Raw genomic sequence first — 20,871 nt, 5'->3', positions numbered from 1 at the left:
CTGCTTATTTTATTGTGATGGATTACAGTGCACTCGTCTTGGGTATTTTGGATGATACGGGGAATAATTACCTCAGTTATCCGACTCTAATTCTTTGATGTCAGAGAGAATGCATCACATTAGCATTTTCGTTCTGGAGCATACAGGAGTGATATTAATCTTGAAATGTTTGTTTTTAGATACAAACAAGGGCTTCGAAACATATTTGGACACGTAGCTCATAGAATTTCATTTCATTTCATAAAATATCAAATCAAGTGTATAATTTGCAAATAATGTTAAGTCCTATTCTTAGAGCTAACTTGGCTTCCCCTTTTAAAGTGATTTTAATCAGCTGTGTCTACTGTTTTTAGTCTTAGGCTTTCTCTTATTTGCAGTGGATGAAGGTTGTGCAGAGGTAAGAAAGAAATGAACCTTAGGATTGTTTATTTTTAAAGTGTGGTGTTGCCAACTTCCACTAGAATATATACTGCATGGTTTGACATGACAAAAGTGTCTGCTACAGCATAAATATAAATTGAATGATTTGTTTGTTATTTATTAAGGACAATGTACCATTTCCAACATAAATGTTACCATTCCATGCATTGTGCCAAAGTTAGCCATAGGCTAATTTACATCTGCAGTCCTTATCTCACTTGTTTTTCCAAGACAGGAATGAAATTTAAATACAAACGTTTGGTCAAGTCTGCTGTTTAGTCTGATTTGATAAAGACCCTTGTGATTTTTAATCATAAGAGTTTCATAAAAGATCTAATCAACGTGTTGAACCTCGCTGTAATGTGCGCAGACGGAGCGCAAGTGCGCGTCAAAAGGCGCTGTCCACATCTGTGGTGCTGAAATCTGCTCGCGTACCCACCTGATCTCTCTCTCTCTCTCTCTCTCTCTCTCTCTCTCTCTCTCTCTCTCTCTCTCTCTCTCTCTCTCTCTCCCTCTCTCAAAACTGATCTGCTCTCCACAGATCCTATCACTCGGCTCACAGCGCGCAACCTCCTCACGGCGCGACTGTTGGCTCGCGGTAATAACTCGCCAAACGCGAACGTCTCTTCAGTTGCATCTGAACGCTTCGGAATACGCATGTAAAAACATTGGGACGGAAGAAAAGTTAGTAAGGAGAGAATCTGCAGGGAAGAGGCTGATGAAACTATGGGGGGAGTGTCTCACTCGTTCCATCATTGGAAACACTAGCACGGGCTAAGACAGCCGCTGGACCCGAACCCGAACCGCTTCTGGAACTATTTTACGCTGGCTGGGAATATAGTACAGCTTTATTGCGCTTTGGCGAGATGATGCTGATGATGAGGATGATGATAGACGTCCTGAGACTTCAAGCGCTCGCGCTCCTGTGCGCGTTACCAACCACACTGGCAGCCAATAACTGTGAGTATATTTACAGTGCACGTAATTAATATACCAATGAATAAAAATACTTACATTTAGATATTTTGTTTTTGCTAAATATTTATTAAACATTTACACAAGACAAAACACACAGATATTTTCTTAAAGTTTCAAAAAATCGGAACATTTGCAATGTTTTATTCTCAAAAACAGTTTTACATTTATAATGTTTTTGCTAATGACAGCAATAGTGTCTATTGTAAATTTTTATCAAATAACAAATATACAAATGAAAGGTGCATAAACTTGCATAAATGATTCAATTGGAGCTTTATTATTATTATTATATATATATCCCAAAATAGCAGTATGTTTAATGCATTTGTGTGTTGAGCTGTTTATGCATCACTGTGAGCAATGCATTGGGTTAAATAAACACATACGTCCAAGGTGGTAAGAGATCAGACAGGGTGACATGTAACTGTCTAGACAACAAGTCAATGTTGCACTTTTTTTGTTTTATATCTCATGCACTCCAAAACAAGTGCTTGACGAGAAAATGATTTATGGGATTTTCTAAATAAATAAATAAATAAATGATTTATTGATCAATACAATGTAAGCATGCATATCGTTTCAATTTGCAGTACAGGTATACGTCCGCTAGGAGGCGTCGTTTCTCTAGATCAGCACTGCCTTTGACAAGGAGTCGTAACCTGTTCAAGGGCCCTAGGCTTGACATCAAGAGCACTTTATAGGAGGATTTTATTTTTTAGGATGTCAATTAGACAAATTTAAACTCAAGTGCACACGTTTGTGTTTAAAGAAAAACTTTAGTTTCTGCAAACAAACTTTTGATGAACCCATCTGTTACCCTCTCAATCCAAGTCTTATAATCTAAGGAGCATCAAAGTTTGATTTCATTTAATTTCATGACCTTACTGCAGACAATATTAAAGATAACACAGAACAAGGGTTGTCAAACAAAAATATGCAAGTCCCTGATGGAGGATTCATTTGCATATGTGTCTAAACACAGCCTCCAAATAGTGCTTGGTGGATTAAAATGCGATGTTTTGAGTCAGATGTTAATGTTATGATGATAAAAGTCGTTTTGCAAGCTTGTTGGGTTTTAAATGATAACGCGATAGTTATTTGGTTAACTAGTTAATAACTACATTTATGGTTACTTGTCTAAGGCATAAACTTGAGACAAACTGACTTTATGCATCCATTAAAAAGATAATTTGGTAAAAGCAAAACTTTTTTCCATTATTTGTTTGCAAAAGCCCATTTTGATCATTTCTTATCCATGCAATGCATTTTTAAACATATATTAACAAACTGAGCCAATCAGATGGCTCTTTCCTACTGAAGTTCAATTTTGATTGGCTCATTTGAAGCAGGAAGTAGAGTAACGCGTAATTAGTGGCGCCTTTCTCGCAAAATAAATGTTAACGTTAGATAATAATTATAGATTAGAGACGTAACAGAAGGCTGTGAGATGTCGCGGGCGTGAAACCATCTGCGGTTAAGCGCGAGCAGTTTGCCAATATTAATATCCGCACTAACCGCGCCGTTCTCATAAACCATTAGGTTGCACAAATTATAATTAACAAACGCTTCATACAGCAGATTGCAAATAGATAGATGTCTGCCTCGTAATGAAATTCGCAACTGGAACAAGGCCTAGAAACAGGCGCCGAAAATAAACACGCCTCCGTATACTTTATTTACAGTGTCACGAATATGATTTGAAGACGTATGCGCTCGTGAAATAGATGCATGGCAGTCTATTACATTTAATGAGAGCCCGAGTCTCTTTGAGAGGGAGTCTGTTGTCGGTGGCCTAGTTTTTCTTTTCTGCTTTGATCGAAAGTGCCTGACAGCGGTCGGCCGTGCAAGTCAATTACTCCATTTAATTACCTGATCTGTAAGGTCCAGACTTGGAGAACTCAGTTGGGAATCTTCTGCTCTTAAATCAGTAAAAGAAAGAGGTCGCAGAGCAGTGGTCCTCAATCTCTAACGGTTTTGCTTCAGGAACCAGATGTTACATTGAAATTGAATAACACATTATCGAAATTCATTGCGAGTTTAATGCGATGTGGTGGTCGTATTTTCTTTGACCTTGTGTAGCGTTTTGTGTAGTGTTTTCAAGGGTGAGGCATGTGAATGTGTCTCATGATGCAAGCATTGTTTTTCTCTTGCTTATTATCAATATATTGAACCATCTGTTTATATTTTTCAATTTTATAATCAAAAATATACATAGGTTATAGATGTGACAAAAACAACAAGTTTTTGGGGAGACAACATATTTTTTAAGGAATTCTGTGAATTAAAATGCACAAACAAGGAACAATAATACCCAACAAATGGATAAAGGGACCGCTCTTCAAAGAACAAACATTTTATTTATTTAAAAAAAATTTGTTATGAGGAAGAAACAAAGTTATGGATGTGACATTTCTCCATTATGTGTGTAACAATTCAGCCTGATCCTACGAGATTTATACTTATTTTACGAGTTAGCTAATTTGTCTAAATTCATACGAAGTAAATTGTACAAAACGTACGATTATCATAAACAACAATAATGAAACCCCACCCCTAACCCAACAAATGGAGAAAAGACGGCTTTTCAAAGAACAATTTACATTTAGTTTCATTTTAGTGTGCACACTTTTGAAAAGGAATCAACATTATGGATGCGACGCTCGATCTCATGAGAATTCGTACTTATTTTACGAGTTGGCTAATTCGTATAAATTTATACAAAGTGAATCGTACAAAAACGTACTATTATCATAAAAACCTATAACGAAACCTCAACCCTAACCTAACAAATGGAGAAAGGATGGCTCTTCAAAAAACATTAATATTTAGTTTTTTTGTTTTGTTTTTTTTAGCGTACGCATTTATGAGGAAGAAACAATGTTATGGATGTGACATTTCTCTGTTATTAATGTAACAACTCAGCCTAATCCTACGAGAAATCTTACTTATTTTAACAAGTTAGCTAATTCGTCTAAATACGAAGTGAATCGTAAAAAACGTACGTTTATCATAAAAAACTATAATAATTACCACACCCCTAACCCAACAAATGGAGAAAAGACGGCTTTTCAAAGAACAATTTACATTTAGTTTATTTTCATTTTAGTGTGCGCACTTTTGAAAAGGAATCAACATTATGGATGCGACGCTCGATCTCATGAGAATTCGTACTTATTTTACGAGTTGGCTAATTCGTATAAATGTATACAAAGTGAATCGTACAAAAACGTGCAATTATCATAAAAACCTATAACGAAACCTCAACCCTAACCCAACAAATGGAGAAAGGACAGCTCTTCAAAAAACATTAATATTTAGTTTATTTTCATTTTTGTGTACGCATTTATAGACCCTTTTACTGTTTGTACACAATGATGACGCGCACATTCAGGCAACGGAAGTATGGCAAGAATCAGCCAACACAATCTCACGGCAAGTCGTGTTATAGTAACGAAAGTTTTGATTAATTTATTTGTGTTTGATGACACGATTTTCCGCTGTTTTTCGTGTCTCTGGAGACTAAAGTCTTTTTTGTCCTTCCCAGCACGAATTTCTATCAATGGCTGTTCGTGTCTGTGGCACGACTTTCTTTAACGTGTCATTTTATATTTTGTTTTCTCGTTTTTTTCTATTTTTTGACCATTGTCACTTGGGGATAGGGTTAGAATCACTTTCTGCGACTTCCTAACCCAAATCCCAACTCCAGGCGAGAATAGTTTTAAAAGCGGAAGAAAAACACGTAGAAAGCAATGTAAAAAATTACACCCTAATGCAAACCCCGAATCTAACCCTAATCCCAAGCTACAATGATTTAAAAATGGAGGAGGGATGGCTCTTCGAAGAACAGTTTAGTTTATTGAAACAATTCGGCCTGATCTCACGAGAATTCGTCATTTTTTTTTACAAGTTGGCAAATTAATAAATTCATACGAAGTGAATCGTACGAAAACGTACGATTATCATAAAAAACAAGAATGAAACCCCACCCCTAACCCAACAAATGGAGAAGTCATAGCTATTTAAAGAACATTAATATTTAATTCATTAATTAGTCTAAATTTATACGAAGTTAATTTCGTACATATGAAGAAAAACAACGAAACCCCACCCTTAAACCCAACATGCAAAAGCAAATCGTACAAAAACCTACACTACGAATGTGGTTGTATGAACTAATACGAATAAGCCACCTTGTAAAATACGTACGAATTGCCATGAAATTGCATTGGACAATTCTGAAAGCTGTACTTACCGAACTATGAAAAAAACTTTTTATAAACATAAACAGGGACCTCACACTGACATTTAAGCCACCAACTATTGAAGGACTGCATAACGATAAATCGCAACTAAACGTTTTCAAAATAAATTTTTTTGTTTACATCATATATTTGTGTGTTCTGTGTATACTAATTATATAAATACACACACATGCATGTATATGTTTAAGAAATATTTACATGTGTTTATAGATTTTTATATTTATATATATATATAGATGGTTTCATCGGACGCACGTGATACACGTCTGGATCCGAATCTTACTTCCGGTTTCGTTTTTTTAATGGTCTGACTGGTTGCTAAACTGTTGAACAAATGCCTCGTCGAAAATAACAAATGTTTTGGTTTCCTAGGTAATCTATGTGTTGTTTTGTTTGCTTGTTATATAAATAAACTATGTTTAAAGAATTTGTTGTTATTTTTTATTAGCGGAGTTTACCGGAAGTTACGTGCGGACCGCGACAGCGGCTTGTTTATGTTGTGACCGCTGAAACAGTCTATATATAATTTATATTATATTTAAATATAAATACTTAAAATTATGCATGCATGTGTGTTCATTTATATATACAGAATTATTATACACAGTGCACACAAATATATGATGTAATCAAAAACTTTTATTTTGAAAACGTTTAGTTGCGATTTATCGTTATGCAGCCCTGATTAATCGTTATGTTTTTTTTATTAAAAGTTTTTTCCATAGTTGGGTAAGTGCAGCTTTCAGAATTGGTTAGATACTTTTGGTAAAAAACCTTATTTTTCATGTACATATGCCCTCATGTCATGGTGTATCAAGGTAAAATACAAAAGATGTTGTAATGTCCTAGCTGGTTCACGGAGAGTAAGGGCATCACTTTTGGCTTTCTGACTCCTCTCTGTCTTCTTTATCTCTCGTTCACTCGCTCTCTATCTATCTCTCTATCTGTGTCCCTGTCTAGGAAAGAAAATAGCTGTGCTTGCAGCGTACAGTAGATCATTGTCTAACTCAATAATTGCCTCTATCTTGTCAGCACATGTGTCAGCTGTAATTTCGCCCCCAAACAAGAGGCGGATCCATAGCCGTTGTTTGCGGCTGACCTTAAAAGTTAAAGACAAACAACTTCCCCCCTCCAAACTCCAGACCCGCTCGTGACCGGCCTTCGCTCGCGCATCCCCGTCTGTTGTTCTGGCTGCAGTGAAGTGTTTATCACGACAACGCCGCTGGGTATTTTAAGACGCTTTGTAAATGCCAGAAAACCTATTTTGAAAGATGCGTGGGACGATGGGACAACAGACAGAAAATGATACTTAACATGAATCTTAGTCCGTCTCTGTATGATCCATGGAATATCTCGGTTTTCAATAAGCGGCAAATTACATTGGAAATTGTAAAGCGGTAATCAGAAGATAAGTAAGTTGTTATGCCCTCAAGGCTTTCATGCAATGTTAGAAGTCTGGTAAAATTGTGATAAACATATTAAAAAGTAATAAATGTTCATTTTGTGATGCTGTATGCATTGCATTCGCTATCTAATGCTGTTTAATATAAGTAGCTTTATTAAAATTTATGAAAAGTTGAGGGGCTGCTTTTATATACAGTATATAGACTCCCAGGGTCCAAGGCAATTTTACCAAGTTGGACATGTTTGTGGATTTCATCTTTGTTGGTCCTGGAAAACGTTCCTATCAGCCAGTTAGATTTTCAAGTTAAGTGCAGAGTTGGCATAAGGGCACACTGTCGTTGGTGCCAACTATGCACCCATGCCAATTTTGCACTTAACTGCACCTTTGCACAGGTGACGCTTTAGCACCATTGGAGTTTCATGCATTACACTGTTAATTTCTATGTTTATTTACATTTGTCCCCTTGGCACCCTCGCAGTTTTATACATCACATGTTTACTTATGTAACACTCTTTATTTATGTGTTTTATTTCTTATATTGTATGTTTATTCAGACATTTGCACCCTTGGAACCTTCGCAGCTTTATACATCACATTACATTGCACTGTCAGGCTGATCTCACGAGAATTCGCACATATTTTACAAAAACGTACGATTATCATAAAAAAAAAAAACAATAAAGAAACCGCACCCCAACCCCAATGTCAGAGGGGGAAAGGAAAATCGTACAAAAATGTACGAATGTGATCGTACAAATTCATGCAAATTAGCCATCTCGTAAAATATGTATGAATTGCCATGAGATAGCGTTGGTACACTGCAATAAAAGGATTTTCAAGAAAAAAAAATTCTTAGTACTTTTGTCTTGTTTTCAGTAAAAAATATAAAAAAATTCTTAAATTAAGATACTAAATAATTACTAAATAAGTCTAGTTTTTAGACCAAAAATATCAAATTTTAGTGGTTTTGTGCATAAAACAAGCAAAAAAAATCTGCCAATGGGGTATGCAAAAAAATCTTGAACATTTTTGTTAAACACTAAATTCAAGAAAAATTCAAGAAAAATTTGCTCACCCCATTGGCAGATTTGTTTGCTTGTTTTATGCACCAAATCACTTAAATTTGATATTTTTGGTTTAAAAACTAGACTTATTTTATTGGATCATTTTGCTCATCAAGAAAAGCATCTTAATTTAAGAATTTTTAGATATCTTTACTGAAAACAAGAAAATAATATTTTTTTTGCAGTGTACTGTTTATTTACACATGTGTCCCCTTGACACCGTTGCAATTTTATCAAATTCACCGCCAGCCTTTTTTTTTGTTGCACGGCAGCTTTTTTTGTGATTTTCACAAAAGTTTCTTCAAAAAATATATAAACATACAAATGTATCAAATGATAGAACAGACCCTCTGTTTTCAAACAAACAACATTTTTGTGAAGGAATTTTGTTAGAGATCAGATTCAGAATGATTATCAAAACATACACGGAGTTTAAAATTAATAAATCGTTTTTTTTGCTTCAGTTTTTTTATAAATTGGGGAAGTGGATCTAGTGGATCACCATCGCGGTTTTACAGATTAACATAAAAATCAGGAACACATTTTTTCATGCAAAATGTTTTCTCGTAATTGACGAAATAACCTGGCAATGGCGGGGAGAGAGTTAAGCACGACAGAGTTTATATGTAATATTGTTAAATTGGTCAAAGTTTTGCGACTTTTGGCACCCTTGCAATTTTATACATACTGTTCATGTATAAAATTACTTTATAAATACTGTTTATGTATACGTACGTTTTACTATTTATATTCTGAACTCATATCTGGTATTTTTAAATTGCTTATTTTTTTGGAAAGATTTTTAAATAACTTTTTTAACTTTATAGTGCGTTGATGGAGGCTGACACATGAAATTTTATTTTACCTTCACAATGGCAATAATGTTCCTCTTAGTTCTAAATGTAAATATCTGGCAGAGCTGTAAAATCTGGACATTAACATGCATAGATTTTATTATCTATTAACTCTTTCCCCGCCATTGACGAGTTAACTCGTCAATTAAAAGAAAACGCTTCACTGCCAATGACAAGTTTTTCCGGCAATCCATGTTTCCGCTATTATCCACCAGATGACCCTCCTACCCAACTTGTAAAACTGGGAGCAACCTATCAGGTCAAACAGTTCAAACTCAGTGTATGTTTTAATCATCGCTATGTTTTGATCATTGCAAATGTAGTAAGGTAATGACCAAAAAAATGTGTGGTTTATCCTGGGCTTAAGACACTTAGTAAAAATAAATTACACTGTAAAAAATATTTGTTTGTTTAACTTTTAAAAAAAGTAAGTTACATGGTTGCCTTAAAATGTTGAGTTCATTCAACTTAAAAATATTTGTTGACTCAAAAAAGTGTAAAAATGGTTGTGTCAAATAATATTTTTAAGTTGAATGAACTCAAAATTGTAAGGCAACCAGGTTACTTGCGAATAGATGATTGACAGATTTATTCAAAGTTCTCATAACGCAGCTATTTACAACCCTGAAGCCAGGTGTTTTAATAGACTGATGTTTTCTTCCCGTACTTTGAGAAACACATTTTCTTAATGCATTTTTCTCTAATGAGATGTTGTCTGCATTAGTGGGCGTTTAGTTTGCCAAACATATGTTACGCAACTTCGTAAGTATCACCCGAAGCACAACAAAGCCCTAACAAGCTGTTAATGATGTTCACAAATATTCCAGAAACTTCTGTTGTTGTCCCACACTTGTCGCGAAACAACATTTGTGTTTGTTACTGTGATCTTTGTTTGCAGTACACAATAGAGGACCTGTAAACATTTCTCTGGGGCTTTGATGCTTGCCAGGGTTGTGGGTTGTTTTATATGTAAGTAATCGACAATCAGAGGCCTTCGCGGGTAAAGGCACATTGTTGGTCTAAGATTACTGTGTTTAAAAATGTAAAATATTGTGCTATAGTTTATTTGAACTAAGCAGTATTTTTGTGTTAAACTTGTAATAATATATAAAAAAATAGTAATAGATGAAAGAATCATTACCTTTAAACATAACTCGTCTTTTTTAGTCTCATGTCAATCCAGTCTCGTGTCTTTTGAAGCCTGTGTTGTTTTATTTTTCTTCTGCGCAATTGTGACGGGAGATGTTGAGGAGACTCTCCAAGCTAGTTTCGAGCAATCTAGATTGTCAAAAGCAGAAACGTAAGCCTGTACGGCTTGAGCTACAGTATATGATATGTGCCGTATTTCAATATCATAGCTTTGTGTAAAGTTTAAGTTGCTAATCACTTAAAACCCATCTTGTTTTTGTGCTACTGCATGGAATGGGAGGAGGTTTTAGCGAGTCAATACATGGATGAGCTCTGGTCATGACCTGCATTTAAACGTCCCTCAGGTGACTCACGATCAATCAAGATCTTACTGCGTTTCTCAGCTCGACTCTTTTAAACAGTGCATGTTTTGACCGGAGGAGAACCTCTGGAGGAACTCGGTGAGAATATTTTTCCCACACAGCATACCGTTTACAGTAAAAAATAAGAGGATAGATGGCTGTATGGCTCCATAAGAGACCTTTAACATCAACAGAACCTTGAAAAGAAATGTTTCTTTTAGGAACCTCCGAGACAAAGTTTTTTTGGGGGGAGCCTAAAACGTGTGGCCACATTGCAGAGAAACCTGTTTAGTACCTTTATTTTAATTGTATATGTTTTAAGACATACACAAACCACATTTACATTTTTACATTTTATGCATTTGGCAGATGATAATTGACTTTTGTTTTGAGATCCAGAGCAATTAGCAAAGCAGAGTTTGAACTGTTTGGCCTATGGGGATACTTTCGGGTTTTGTAAGTTGGGTAAGAGCACCACCTGGTGGATAATAGCGGCAATACGGATTGCCGAAAAACTCTTCATTGGCAGGGAAAGACTTAAACGAATGCTGCAGGGCCATAACCACAATAGCACTGAGGGGGAAAATGGCCAAATTATCCCCCTCAATATTTGATTTATATATATATATATATATATATATATATATATATATATATATATATATATATATATATATATATATATATATATATATATATATATACTCACCTAAAGGATTATTAGAAACACCATACTAATAATGTGTTTGACCCCCTTTCGCCTTCAGAACTGCCTTAATTCTACATGGCATTGATTCAAGAAGGTTCTGAAAGCATTCTTTAGAAATGTTGGCCCATATTGATAGGATAGCATCCTGCAGTTGATGGAGATTTGTGGGATGCACATCCAGGGCACGAAGCTCCCGTTCCACCACATCCCAAAGATGCTCTATTGGGTTGAGATCTGCTGACTGTGGGGGCCATTTTAGTACAGTGAACTCATTGTCATGTTCAAGAAACCAGTTTGAAATGATTTGAGCTTTGTGACATGGTGCATTATCCTGCTGGAAGTAGCCATCAGAGGATGTGTATATGGTGGTCATAAAGGGATGGACATGGTCAGAAACAATGCTCAGGTAGGCTGGGGCATTTAAACGATGCCCAATTGGCACTAAGTGGGCTAAAGTGTGCCAAGAAAAAAACATTCCCCCCACACCATTACACCACCAGCCTACACAGTGGTAACAAGGCATGATGGATCCATGTTCTCATTCTGTTTACGCCAAATTTTGACTCTACCATCTGAATGTCTCAACAGAAAACGAGACTCATCAGACCAGGCAACATTTTTCCAGTCTTCAACTGTCCTATTTTGGTGAGCTCGTGCAAATTGTAGCCTCTTTTTCTTGTAGTGGAGATGAGTGGTACCTGTTGGGGTCTTCTGTTGTTGTAGCCCATCCGCCTCAAGGTTGTGCGTGTTGTGGCTTCACAAATGCTTTGCTGCATACCTCGGTTGTAACGGGTAGTTATTTCAGTCAAAGTTGCTCTTCTATCAGCTTGAATCAGTCGGCCCATTCTCCTCTGACCTCTAGCATCAACAAGGCATTTTCACCCACAGGACTGTCGCATACTGGATGTTTTTCCCGTTTCACACCTTTCTTTGTAAACCCTAGAAATGGTTGTGCGTGAAAATCCCAGTAACTGCACAGATTGTGAAATACTCAGACCGGCCCGTCTGGCACCAACAACCATGCCACGCTCAAAATTGCTTAAATCACCTTTCTTTCCCAACCCGACATTCAGTTTGGAGTTCAGGAGATTGTCTTGACTAGGACCACACCCCTAAATGCATTGAAGCAACTGCCATGTGATTGGTTGATTTGATCATTGCATTAATGAGAAATTGAACAGGTGTTCCTAATAATCCTTTAGGTGAGTGTATATGTGAATGTTTTGGTCACCCCAATTTTCAAGTTATGGTTACGGTCTTGAAATACTGTAAACGTTCCCAAAAAATTCTCTTTTGTGTTCCACAGAAACAAAATGAAGCATATGTTTGAATGCCATTACAGTGAGTAAATCATGTCTGGATCTTTATTTTAGGTCAACATTTCTTTAAACAAACAGAACATATGAATTCAAAACTTAACAAAGCCAGTTTGACATTCTGTGAAATAAATTACATCCATTCGAGACTCGTCTCACTGTGTTTCACCTGCCGAGGTGAGCGCCGTGTTTCACAGAGGAAGTGAGTAGCGTCTGTGTCGCTGTCAGCTTTAAATAATAGCCTCACTTTCATTTTCCTCTATTACATCAGCCGTCGCTGCCATGGGCAACCACTACGAAAATCAGGTCAGCGCTAAATGCCAGACTTGAAGAGGGGGCAAAAAACGTGGCCCGAGTTTAATTACCCAGAATGCTGCGAGAGAGGGCACCAGGTTTCGAGTGATATTGTAAATGGGACATTTCAGAACGTGGAGTGCTGTCGTATCCCAGCTTGATCGCACAAGAATTGGTGTGTATTTTATCATAAATGAAAAAAAACCCCACCGAATACCCCAACGACATGGGGCAAAAGCCACCTCAGCCCATACATACGAATTGCTGTGAGAAAGCATTGCGTATACAGTGGGTTAACAATTTTTATTAGCTAATCTACAACTAAACTTCCTAAAATGTCAAGATTGTTGCTTGTCAATCATGCACGATTTAAGATTCCTAAATATCAAGTGTCTTTTATTTGTCAGGCACTTTTATCCAAAGCAACTTACAAAGTACATACCTTGGTTCCAAAAAGCCAAATAAATGCAGTAATCCTCAAAGGAAAAGCTGTGTACCGTGTACAAAAGATCTAGGACACTCCGGGAGCGTGCAAAGTCCCAGACAGGATTTAAATTAGTGTTTCACACGTTCAACAGCATGTTGGTGTCCGGGCATTCAACATTTCCTATTTGACTTTTCCCCCCTTATTGCTTTCTCTTTATGCGTCCGTTGAAAAAGTTTGTTGGAGGTACCAGACCCATTTCAATGTGAGAAAAGCTTTTTGAGAACTACATTAAATCGTATGTTCAGTCACACAGCTCGGGTACACAGCAACATCCAGGGAATTCCATTAAAGGTGGAGACTCTTAAAAGCACAGCTGGGCTCGGGAAAAATAGACTGTCGTACTGCGTTCGCACCTGACCACTTTTAGATTCAATAAAGCGTAAAATATCGCAAAGGAAGGGGGTTTGGCTCCGAACTGCCGTCTGCAATTTCGTGGATTCCTGCGTCGGCTAACAATTGTATGTGTTTCAATACCGACCATTTACTTAACAGTCGAGAATACAGCTTGGCACACATGTTGTGTTTTTCTTCCGTTTTTCTCACAATACTAACAGTTTGCGTCGTCTGATTGTCTAGCAAGCAAAACAAGCTAATACCTCCGCCGCTAAGTTTTTTTTTCTACCCATAAACATCAATTTCACAGCATGCATATGTCAGTAGAAAATGCAGTGCTGACTAGCACAATTTCCAAGGTAAACATAAAAATTTAATCTTTCCCATCCCATCGGCCTGTCATCGTATTCATACACAATCCATCTGATCCCGGTAGAAACAATTACGTGCCGAGTGTTTGTCAAATAAAGAAAAACAATGTTTTATACAGTTCAACAAGCAGCCGTGTGTGCGTCCGCAAACATCGCCGGGTTTTGTGTTTCTCATAAATTGCTATTCGTATGTGTTGTGTGTGTGTGTAAACAAAGCTGCTCTTGATTCATTAAACAGTTTTATTAATTACAAGCATATGTGAAAACACTCAGCTTTCACTAATTAATGAGCTAAACTGAGATTAATATTATCATGATTAGCCAATCATGTAAACACTAATCAGCTTATTGTATTTGATTACAATTATTATTTTTGGCATAATGATTTGCACTGTATGTAAATTATGTAAATATTTTAAGACCGGTGGATGTGTTGTCTTAAATCTGTTATGTTAGAAAAACAACTCTGGAGAGACATTTTCACAAAGCATGAGACTTAAAGGGATAGTTCGCCCCAAAATGAAAATTCTGTCATCGTTTACTCACTCTCATGTTGTTACAAACCTGTATTAATTTTTTTAAATGAAAATATTTTGAGCAATGTTTTTATCCAAACCATTTTGGAGCACCATTGATTTTCATAGTAGTAATTTTCCTACAATGGAAGTCAATGGTGCTTCTGTTTCCTGTTTCAAACAACAAAGAAATGTTGTTGTTTTTTAGTTTAAGAAAAATCCAGTTTTTTTCCATTAACGCGATTGCGCCAAATCAACAAAATAACGCATTATTTTGCGATCCTGCATAAATTATTTTGTCGCAAAATAATCGCAAAAATCAAAAAGGTCTCATTGTTTTTTTTATTTTTATGAAATGATAATACTCTGTCATGATACAGATTAGAACATTTCTGGCTTTATTTTACTAGCGCACATAAACAATCTTTCTCTCCAGTACGCTGCACACCACACAATTAACAGCCAATCACAATCTCCTGAGCACATATTACTACATTATATCTTCTTTAATTCTGTGGTGAGGAGTCAGAAATGATGGTTTTACTGTGTGCCAAGGTCAAAGTGCTGCAAACTAAGTGCTCTTCCGCCATACAATATAGTTCTCATTTTTTATCCACTTAAAATATCGCCACGTTTTATTTTGTGCCACCATACTTACTCATGTAACTACTCATGTAACAGTCTTTAAAGGGATAGTTCGGCCAAAAACGATATTAAACCCATGATTTACTCACCCCCAAGCTGTCCGAGTTGCATATGTCCATCGTTTTTCAGACAAACACATTTTCGGATATTTTAGAAAATATTTTAGATCTTTCTGTTGATTAAATGTAATGTTACGGGGTCCAGCAATAGTCCACGACCTTCAAGTCCAAAAAAAGTGCGTCCATCCTTCACAAATTAAATCCAAACGGCTCCAGGATGATAAACAAAGGTCTTCTGAGGGTAATCCGCGCGGTGTTGTTGTAAAAATATCCATACTTAAAACTTTATTAACGAAAATAAATACCTTCCGGTAGCGCCGCCATCTTAGAGTCATCCGCATTCAGGATGAGCGCTTATGCAGCATACAGCGGTTTCTCTGTTGCTGCTCTGTCCCCCGCCCTCCGAATTTGTCATACGTCACTAAGAAAAGTGCGTACACTACGCTAATACTCTCTCCTGAGTCTAAGATGGCGGCGAAACCGGAAGGTAGTTAATTACGTTAATAACATTTTAAATATGGATATTTCTACAACAACACCGCACGGATTACCCTCAGAAGACCTTTGTTTATCATCCTGGAGCCGTTTGGATTTAATTTGTGAAGGATGGACGCACTTTTTTGGACTTGAAGGTCGTGGACTATTGCTGGACCCCATAACATTACATTTAATCAACAGAAAGATCTAAAATATTTTCTAAAATATCCGAAAATGTGTTTGTCTGAAAAACGATGGACATATGCAACTCGGACAGCTTGGTAGTGAGTAAATCATGGGTTTAATATCGTTTTTGGCCGAACTATCCCTTTAAATAGGGAAAACATGGAAGTGTTTGGTGGCTTCTAAATTCATTCCTGTTTGGATCCTAAGGAATGAATGGGGCTAGGCTAAATGCTAACACATTCACGAGGCGCTGTACAAAGATTAAGTGCATGCATTGAAAAAAGATGGGTATGTATTAATTTGTCTAAGTTGAGGTAAGAACATGGTGGTGTTTTCCTTTAAAGGAACAGTTCTTCAAAATATGAAAATCACTCACTTTACTCCCCCTAATGCCATCCTAGATGTATATGTCTTTCCTTATTCTGCTGGGGACACATGAATAACACATGATTTTACATGAATATATTAAATTGCCCTCATTTTATCTACTCTATGGACCTCAACATGGTGTTTTAGAAAGCACATCATGAAAGTAATCCAAACGACTACAGTGGGTTAATATTTAAAGAGTTCAGATGCAAAGACCGTCTACTGTAAATGCCATCTCTGTCAAAACTGAGATAATGCACAAACAACCGTGGATCACATTCAAAATGGGGTCCCTTGTGAGTACTTGGATCTTAATACAATCCGAATGGGGCAGTCTCATGGAACACAGCGTCCCCTAATGTGTGCTTCAGTTTCTTCATTCTGACTTTGATCATTAGCATTGTTTCTACAGTAGTTTGCATCTTTAGTGATTTTGCAATTGTTTTGTCTAAAGAAGTGGAGGTTTTGGCCAAAAATGCTTGCATCCACTTATGCAGGGTTCACACCAGACGTGGTAGAGGTAGCAAGCGCGAGTGATTTACATGTTAAGTGAATGCAAAGACGTAATTAGGTATCCTGTGGCGCGTTTCGCGCGACTTGAACGGGCCGCGGGAAACGCGCAAGTTGAAAAATCTAAACCTTAGCGGATTTTCGCACCACGTTAACCAATCAGGATTTTGCTGTAGTTCAGGAAGCGAGCGGAGTCTCAGCGGAGTCGCAGAAGCCCCTCCCATGACGCAAATTTTAACATGAATTTCTCGATTTACTAGAATTTCACGCGTGAATGAAGCGAGTAAACTCAAATGTTCAAGCATCCAACTACGTGCGAATAACGCGTTTTTGCCGCCTCTACCGCTGCTGGTGTGAATGCACCATTAGAGGCTTTTGCAGCGAAAGACAGTCAAATTTGTTAAATACCAAAGCACAAGGATAAAATATGGAGGCATATCGATATCAACATTGGTTTTTATTCTTTCTGGAGATTCACATTGTTGACCCACATATAGGAAGATGGCGCATTTTAATATAAAAAGTATTAGTTTGTATTCAACCAAAAACAATAGTCATATACATCAGCGATGGCATGAAATTATAACATTTAAATTATGAGAGATTTTGTTGAATTATTTCTTAAAAACGAATAAATTTTTTTGCAAATGTCTGAGAAGTGATGCTCCTCCACACACAATTTCACGCAGTCGAGTCCAAATTGATATAAATGAATTTGCTGTTACACTTTTAAAATGCATATATCTGTCAAGCACTGAATGAAGCACCGTATCAATTTCTATCTCAGGCATTTACCCTTAAAGCATCAGGTGTTAAGCAGTCCCTAACTTTATCTCGCCTCCCTTCCGCTTAAGGAAAATCTAATCTAGACGTCTCAGCCAGTGGACATCAGCACCACCAGCTCGGTGCTTTTCGCTCCGCACGCCCATCACCGCCAAGAATCGCTTGGCACGGATAGAAATTCCCTGTCAGTCATCTCCATCATTCATATTTATGAGTTTCAGTAACATCACTTGCTCAATTTGCTGGCTTTACTCGCTTGGAGAGGAGAAGATGGCTGGATAGCGACAGACACACTGTTGAAAAATGCATCATGGGGTGGGGTTTTAAAAGGATTCGTCTGCTTTGGAGGGCTTCTCATTAGGGATTTTTCCCAAACTAAATATACGGCAGAGCCCGAGGAAGACGTTTCATTTATGGCTTATTTGCTCAGAGATGTCCGACCTCCCTCAAAACCGTGGTAATGGGGATGAAGGGGCCAGATTTTGCTCCTGGCCTCTCTCCTTCCTGTGACCTTACCCGACGCTTACAGTTTCATGTGTTTCTCATCCTTATGTCTCTCTCTCTCTCTCTCTCTCTCTCTCTCTCTCTCTTTTATCTTCCTGTCTCTGAGGAATACATTTGGATGCTGTGAGTGATAGTATTAGATGTCAGGCTCATTCAGAAAGCTTTTCAAAGGTTAATTAGCTGAGAAATCAGTTCAGCTTCCACAAACACTCAAGCGAGACTCGGAGAGCCATTGACACATGCTCTCTCTCTCTCTCTCTCTCTCTCTCTCTCTCTCTCTCTCTCTCTCTGTCTGTCTATATGTTAATCAGAGGATTTAAGTCTCATAGTCTATTTGTAAATTAAGTTTACCGTTACAAGTACCACAGACTGCTTCCATGCTGGTCCATTAATCATTAACTTTATCCAAGATTAACATTTAAAGTAAACATGAAGCATAAATACATATTTACAATATTATGTGCATATTTCTATGTATAAATATAATAATATATGAGATTTTAACTTTTGGGGAATCGACTGGATTGTTTGCACACCAAGTTTTGGTCTTACTTATACTGTGCGTACAGAGTTACTGTTTAATATTTCATACGCTTCTTTTTCCTTGTCTCTACTGTCTGTACTTATATGTATTTGCTGTAAAGCTGCTTTGACAGAATGCAAATTTGTGAAAAGCGCTTTTGTTGTAATGTGTTACTTTTTAAGGTATCACTTCTTGAACCTTTTTTGCAGCACGTAAACATTTTTGGCTACTGGTTGACATTCCTTCCCCTGCAGCCAACATGACATCATCCAGAACGTTGTGTACATTAAAGAAAACATTATTTTGGTTATTTCCATTAAGCAATGTAAATCTTACTGGTCACATTACGTCTATTAGTAACGTAAACAATGTTGCACAAACAATGTTGGTTTTCTTATTGTTTTCAAAACAGCTTCCATCACTTGCGATTTAAGTCTTTTGCATGTGCTTTAATACATTTTCAATATGCTCTCACGGAAAGTCGTGTTTTATTCTACCGAGCCCCTAAGGTGACACATTGGAGTAAAAACGTTTAGTTTCATGTGCTCACGTGAAACTGTCATGTGCTCAAACGAAACCTTCATGTGCAGAATTTTTTTTTAAGTTTAGTTTTGCGTGCTCGCGTGAAAAGCAAAGGTTTCACGTGTGCACGCAATAGTTACACATGCACACACAATAGTTTCACGTGCCCACGCGAAATTTTCACGTGAGCACGCGATAGTTTCACTTGCGCACATGAAACTAAACTTTATTTATTTTTTGCTCCATGTCCCCTTAGGGGCTCTGCAATATTCACGCAAAATGTTATCAATTTATTCGTGTCCATGGCACAAAATTCAGCTTTTTTACGTGCCTTGAGCACGAATGTCTTTTTCGTGACACTCGCACAAAGTTTTTCGTTTCCGTGGCACGACTTTCTTTTTCGTAACATTTTATTGTTTTCTTCCTTTTCCCCCTATTTTTAAATCATTGTCGCTTGGGGTTAGATTTGGGGTTTGGGTTAGGATGTACTATTATGTAATGGTTTCTACATGTTTTTCTTCTGCTTTTAAAACTATTCTCGCCTGGAGTTGGAGTTAGAGTTGATGTCTGGGTTTTCAAAAATTAAAGTGATTCTAACCCATAGCCTGAAAAAAAAGAGGACGACGCCTGTTCGCTCTCTTCCATTGGTGAAAAGTGAAGCCGCCAGTGTCCCGATATGGCGTTGACATCTTGGGTCTTGAGTCTGCGCAGTAGCGATTTCGGGACCAGTCATGCGCAGTAGTGAGCAGGAAGTGAAGCCGCGAAATCCAGACCCCGCCCTTGTACTCGTGGAAAGCGCATATCACACGATATCACAGCTGTCAATTATGACGTGACACCACCGTTTTTATATCATTAAATAACTTAACACAAACCTATTTCAAAAACCAACATTTGAATGTACATCAGCGTGATAAAAACTACAGTAAATGACAGAAACCAGCTTTGGAAAAAAAGCTTTCTAATTTTTAAGTTGGTCTCAAGTCCCATTGAATAACATGGGGAGGCGGGCTTTATGACCTATAGGAACCAGACACTAGGGGGCGATCGAGACGTTTTGGCTTCACTTTTCAGGGCTTGTGCGGCACGCTTGTTCTAACCACAACCTCAAGCGACAATGGTGAGCAAATATGAAATACAATGAGAAAACAATACATACAACGAAACGACAAAGAAAGTCATGCAACACACACGAAAAACTATTTATAGAAATTTGTGCGAGGCACGGAAAAAAGCTGAATTTCGTGCCATCAAATTTTGGTGACTATAACACGACTTATGTGAGATCAGTCTGTAAATTTTCTACTGAAAAGATCAGAAAAGTTTGTCTGGATGGTTTTAGCTTGTCTCCCAGCCTGCTAGGCTGGTTTTAAAGAGGTTTTTATCTTGTGGTAGCTGGTTAGGCTGGAAGACCAGATGACTCACAAGCTTGACCAGGCTGGAAACTTGTTTGGTTTTAGATGAAAGTACCTCGTTTAAGCTTGTCCTCCCAACATGGCACAGCTGGTGGGTCAGCTGGTTTTAGCTGGTCTTCCAGCTTGACCCCCATAGCAGGACTGTTCATAATCTGATTGGCTAATCATCATTTTCTGTTTTAGATCACTGCAACGGGCCGCTCGTCTCGCCTCTTCCCCCCACATCGTTCCAGGGCTCAACATCCTCCTCTGACAGCCAGTCGCCGTATTTAGCCAAACTTAACAGAAAAGACGGTAAGCAGCCATACTTTAAATTGCGGAACTGTGTGCCTGTTAATTTAAGGAGGAATTTTCTACCTTAAAGGCCACCTATTATGGAC

At 37.5% G+C, this 20,871-nt stretch overlaps 1 protein-coding gene across 2 annotated transcripts in view; it reads left to right on the top strand.

Moving 5' to 3' along the window:
• The first annotated feature begins 985 nt into the window (after positions 1-985).
• Positions 986-20,871, top strand: part of cntnap5b (contactin associated protein family member 5b) — a 70,829-nt gene continuing 50,943 nt past the window's right edge. For both annotated transcript variants that reach the window (XM_065244624.2, XM_065244623.2), the window contains exons 1-2: positions 986-1,380; positions 20,675-20,785. In XM_065244624.2, coding sequence (XP_065100696.1) covers positions 1,287-1,380; positions 20,675-20,785 — 205 coding nt within the window. In that variant the 5' untranslated portion in view covers positions 986-1,286. The remainder of the gene's footprint in view (positions 1,381-20,674; positions 20,786-20,871) is intronic.

This window comes from Paramisgurnus dabryanus, chromosome 24, assembly GCF_030506205.2.
Source record: "Paramisgurnus dabryanus chromosome 24, PD_genome_1.1, whole genome shotgun sequence".
NCBI classification, from domain to species: domain Eukaryota; kingdom Metazoa; phylum Chordata; class Actinopteri; order Cypriniformes; family Cobitidae; genus Paramisgurnus; species Paramisgurnus dabryanus.
This window is presented reverse-complemented; position numbering and strand designations above follow the sequence as displayed.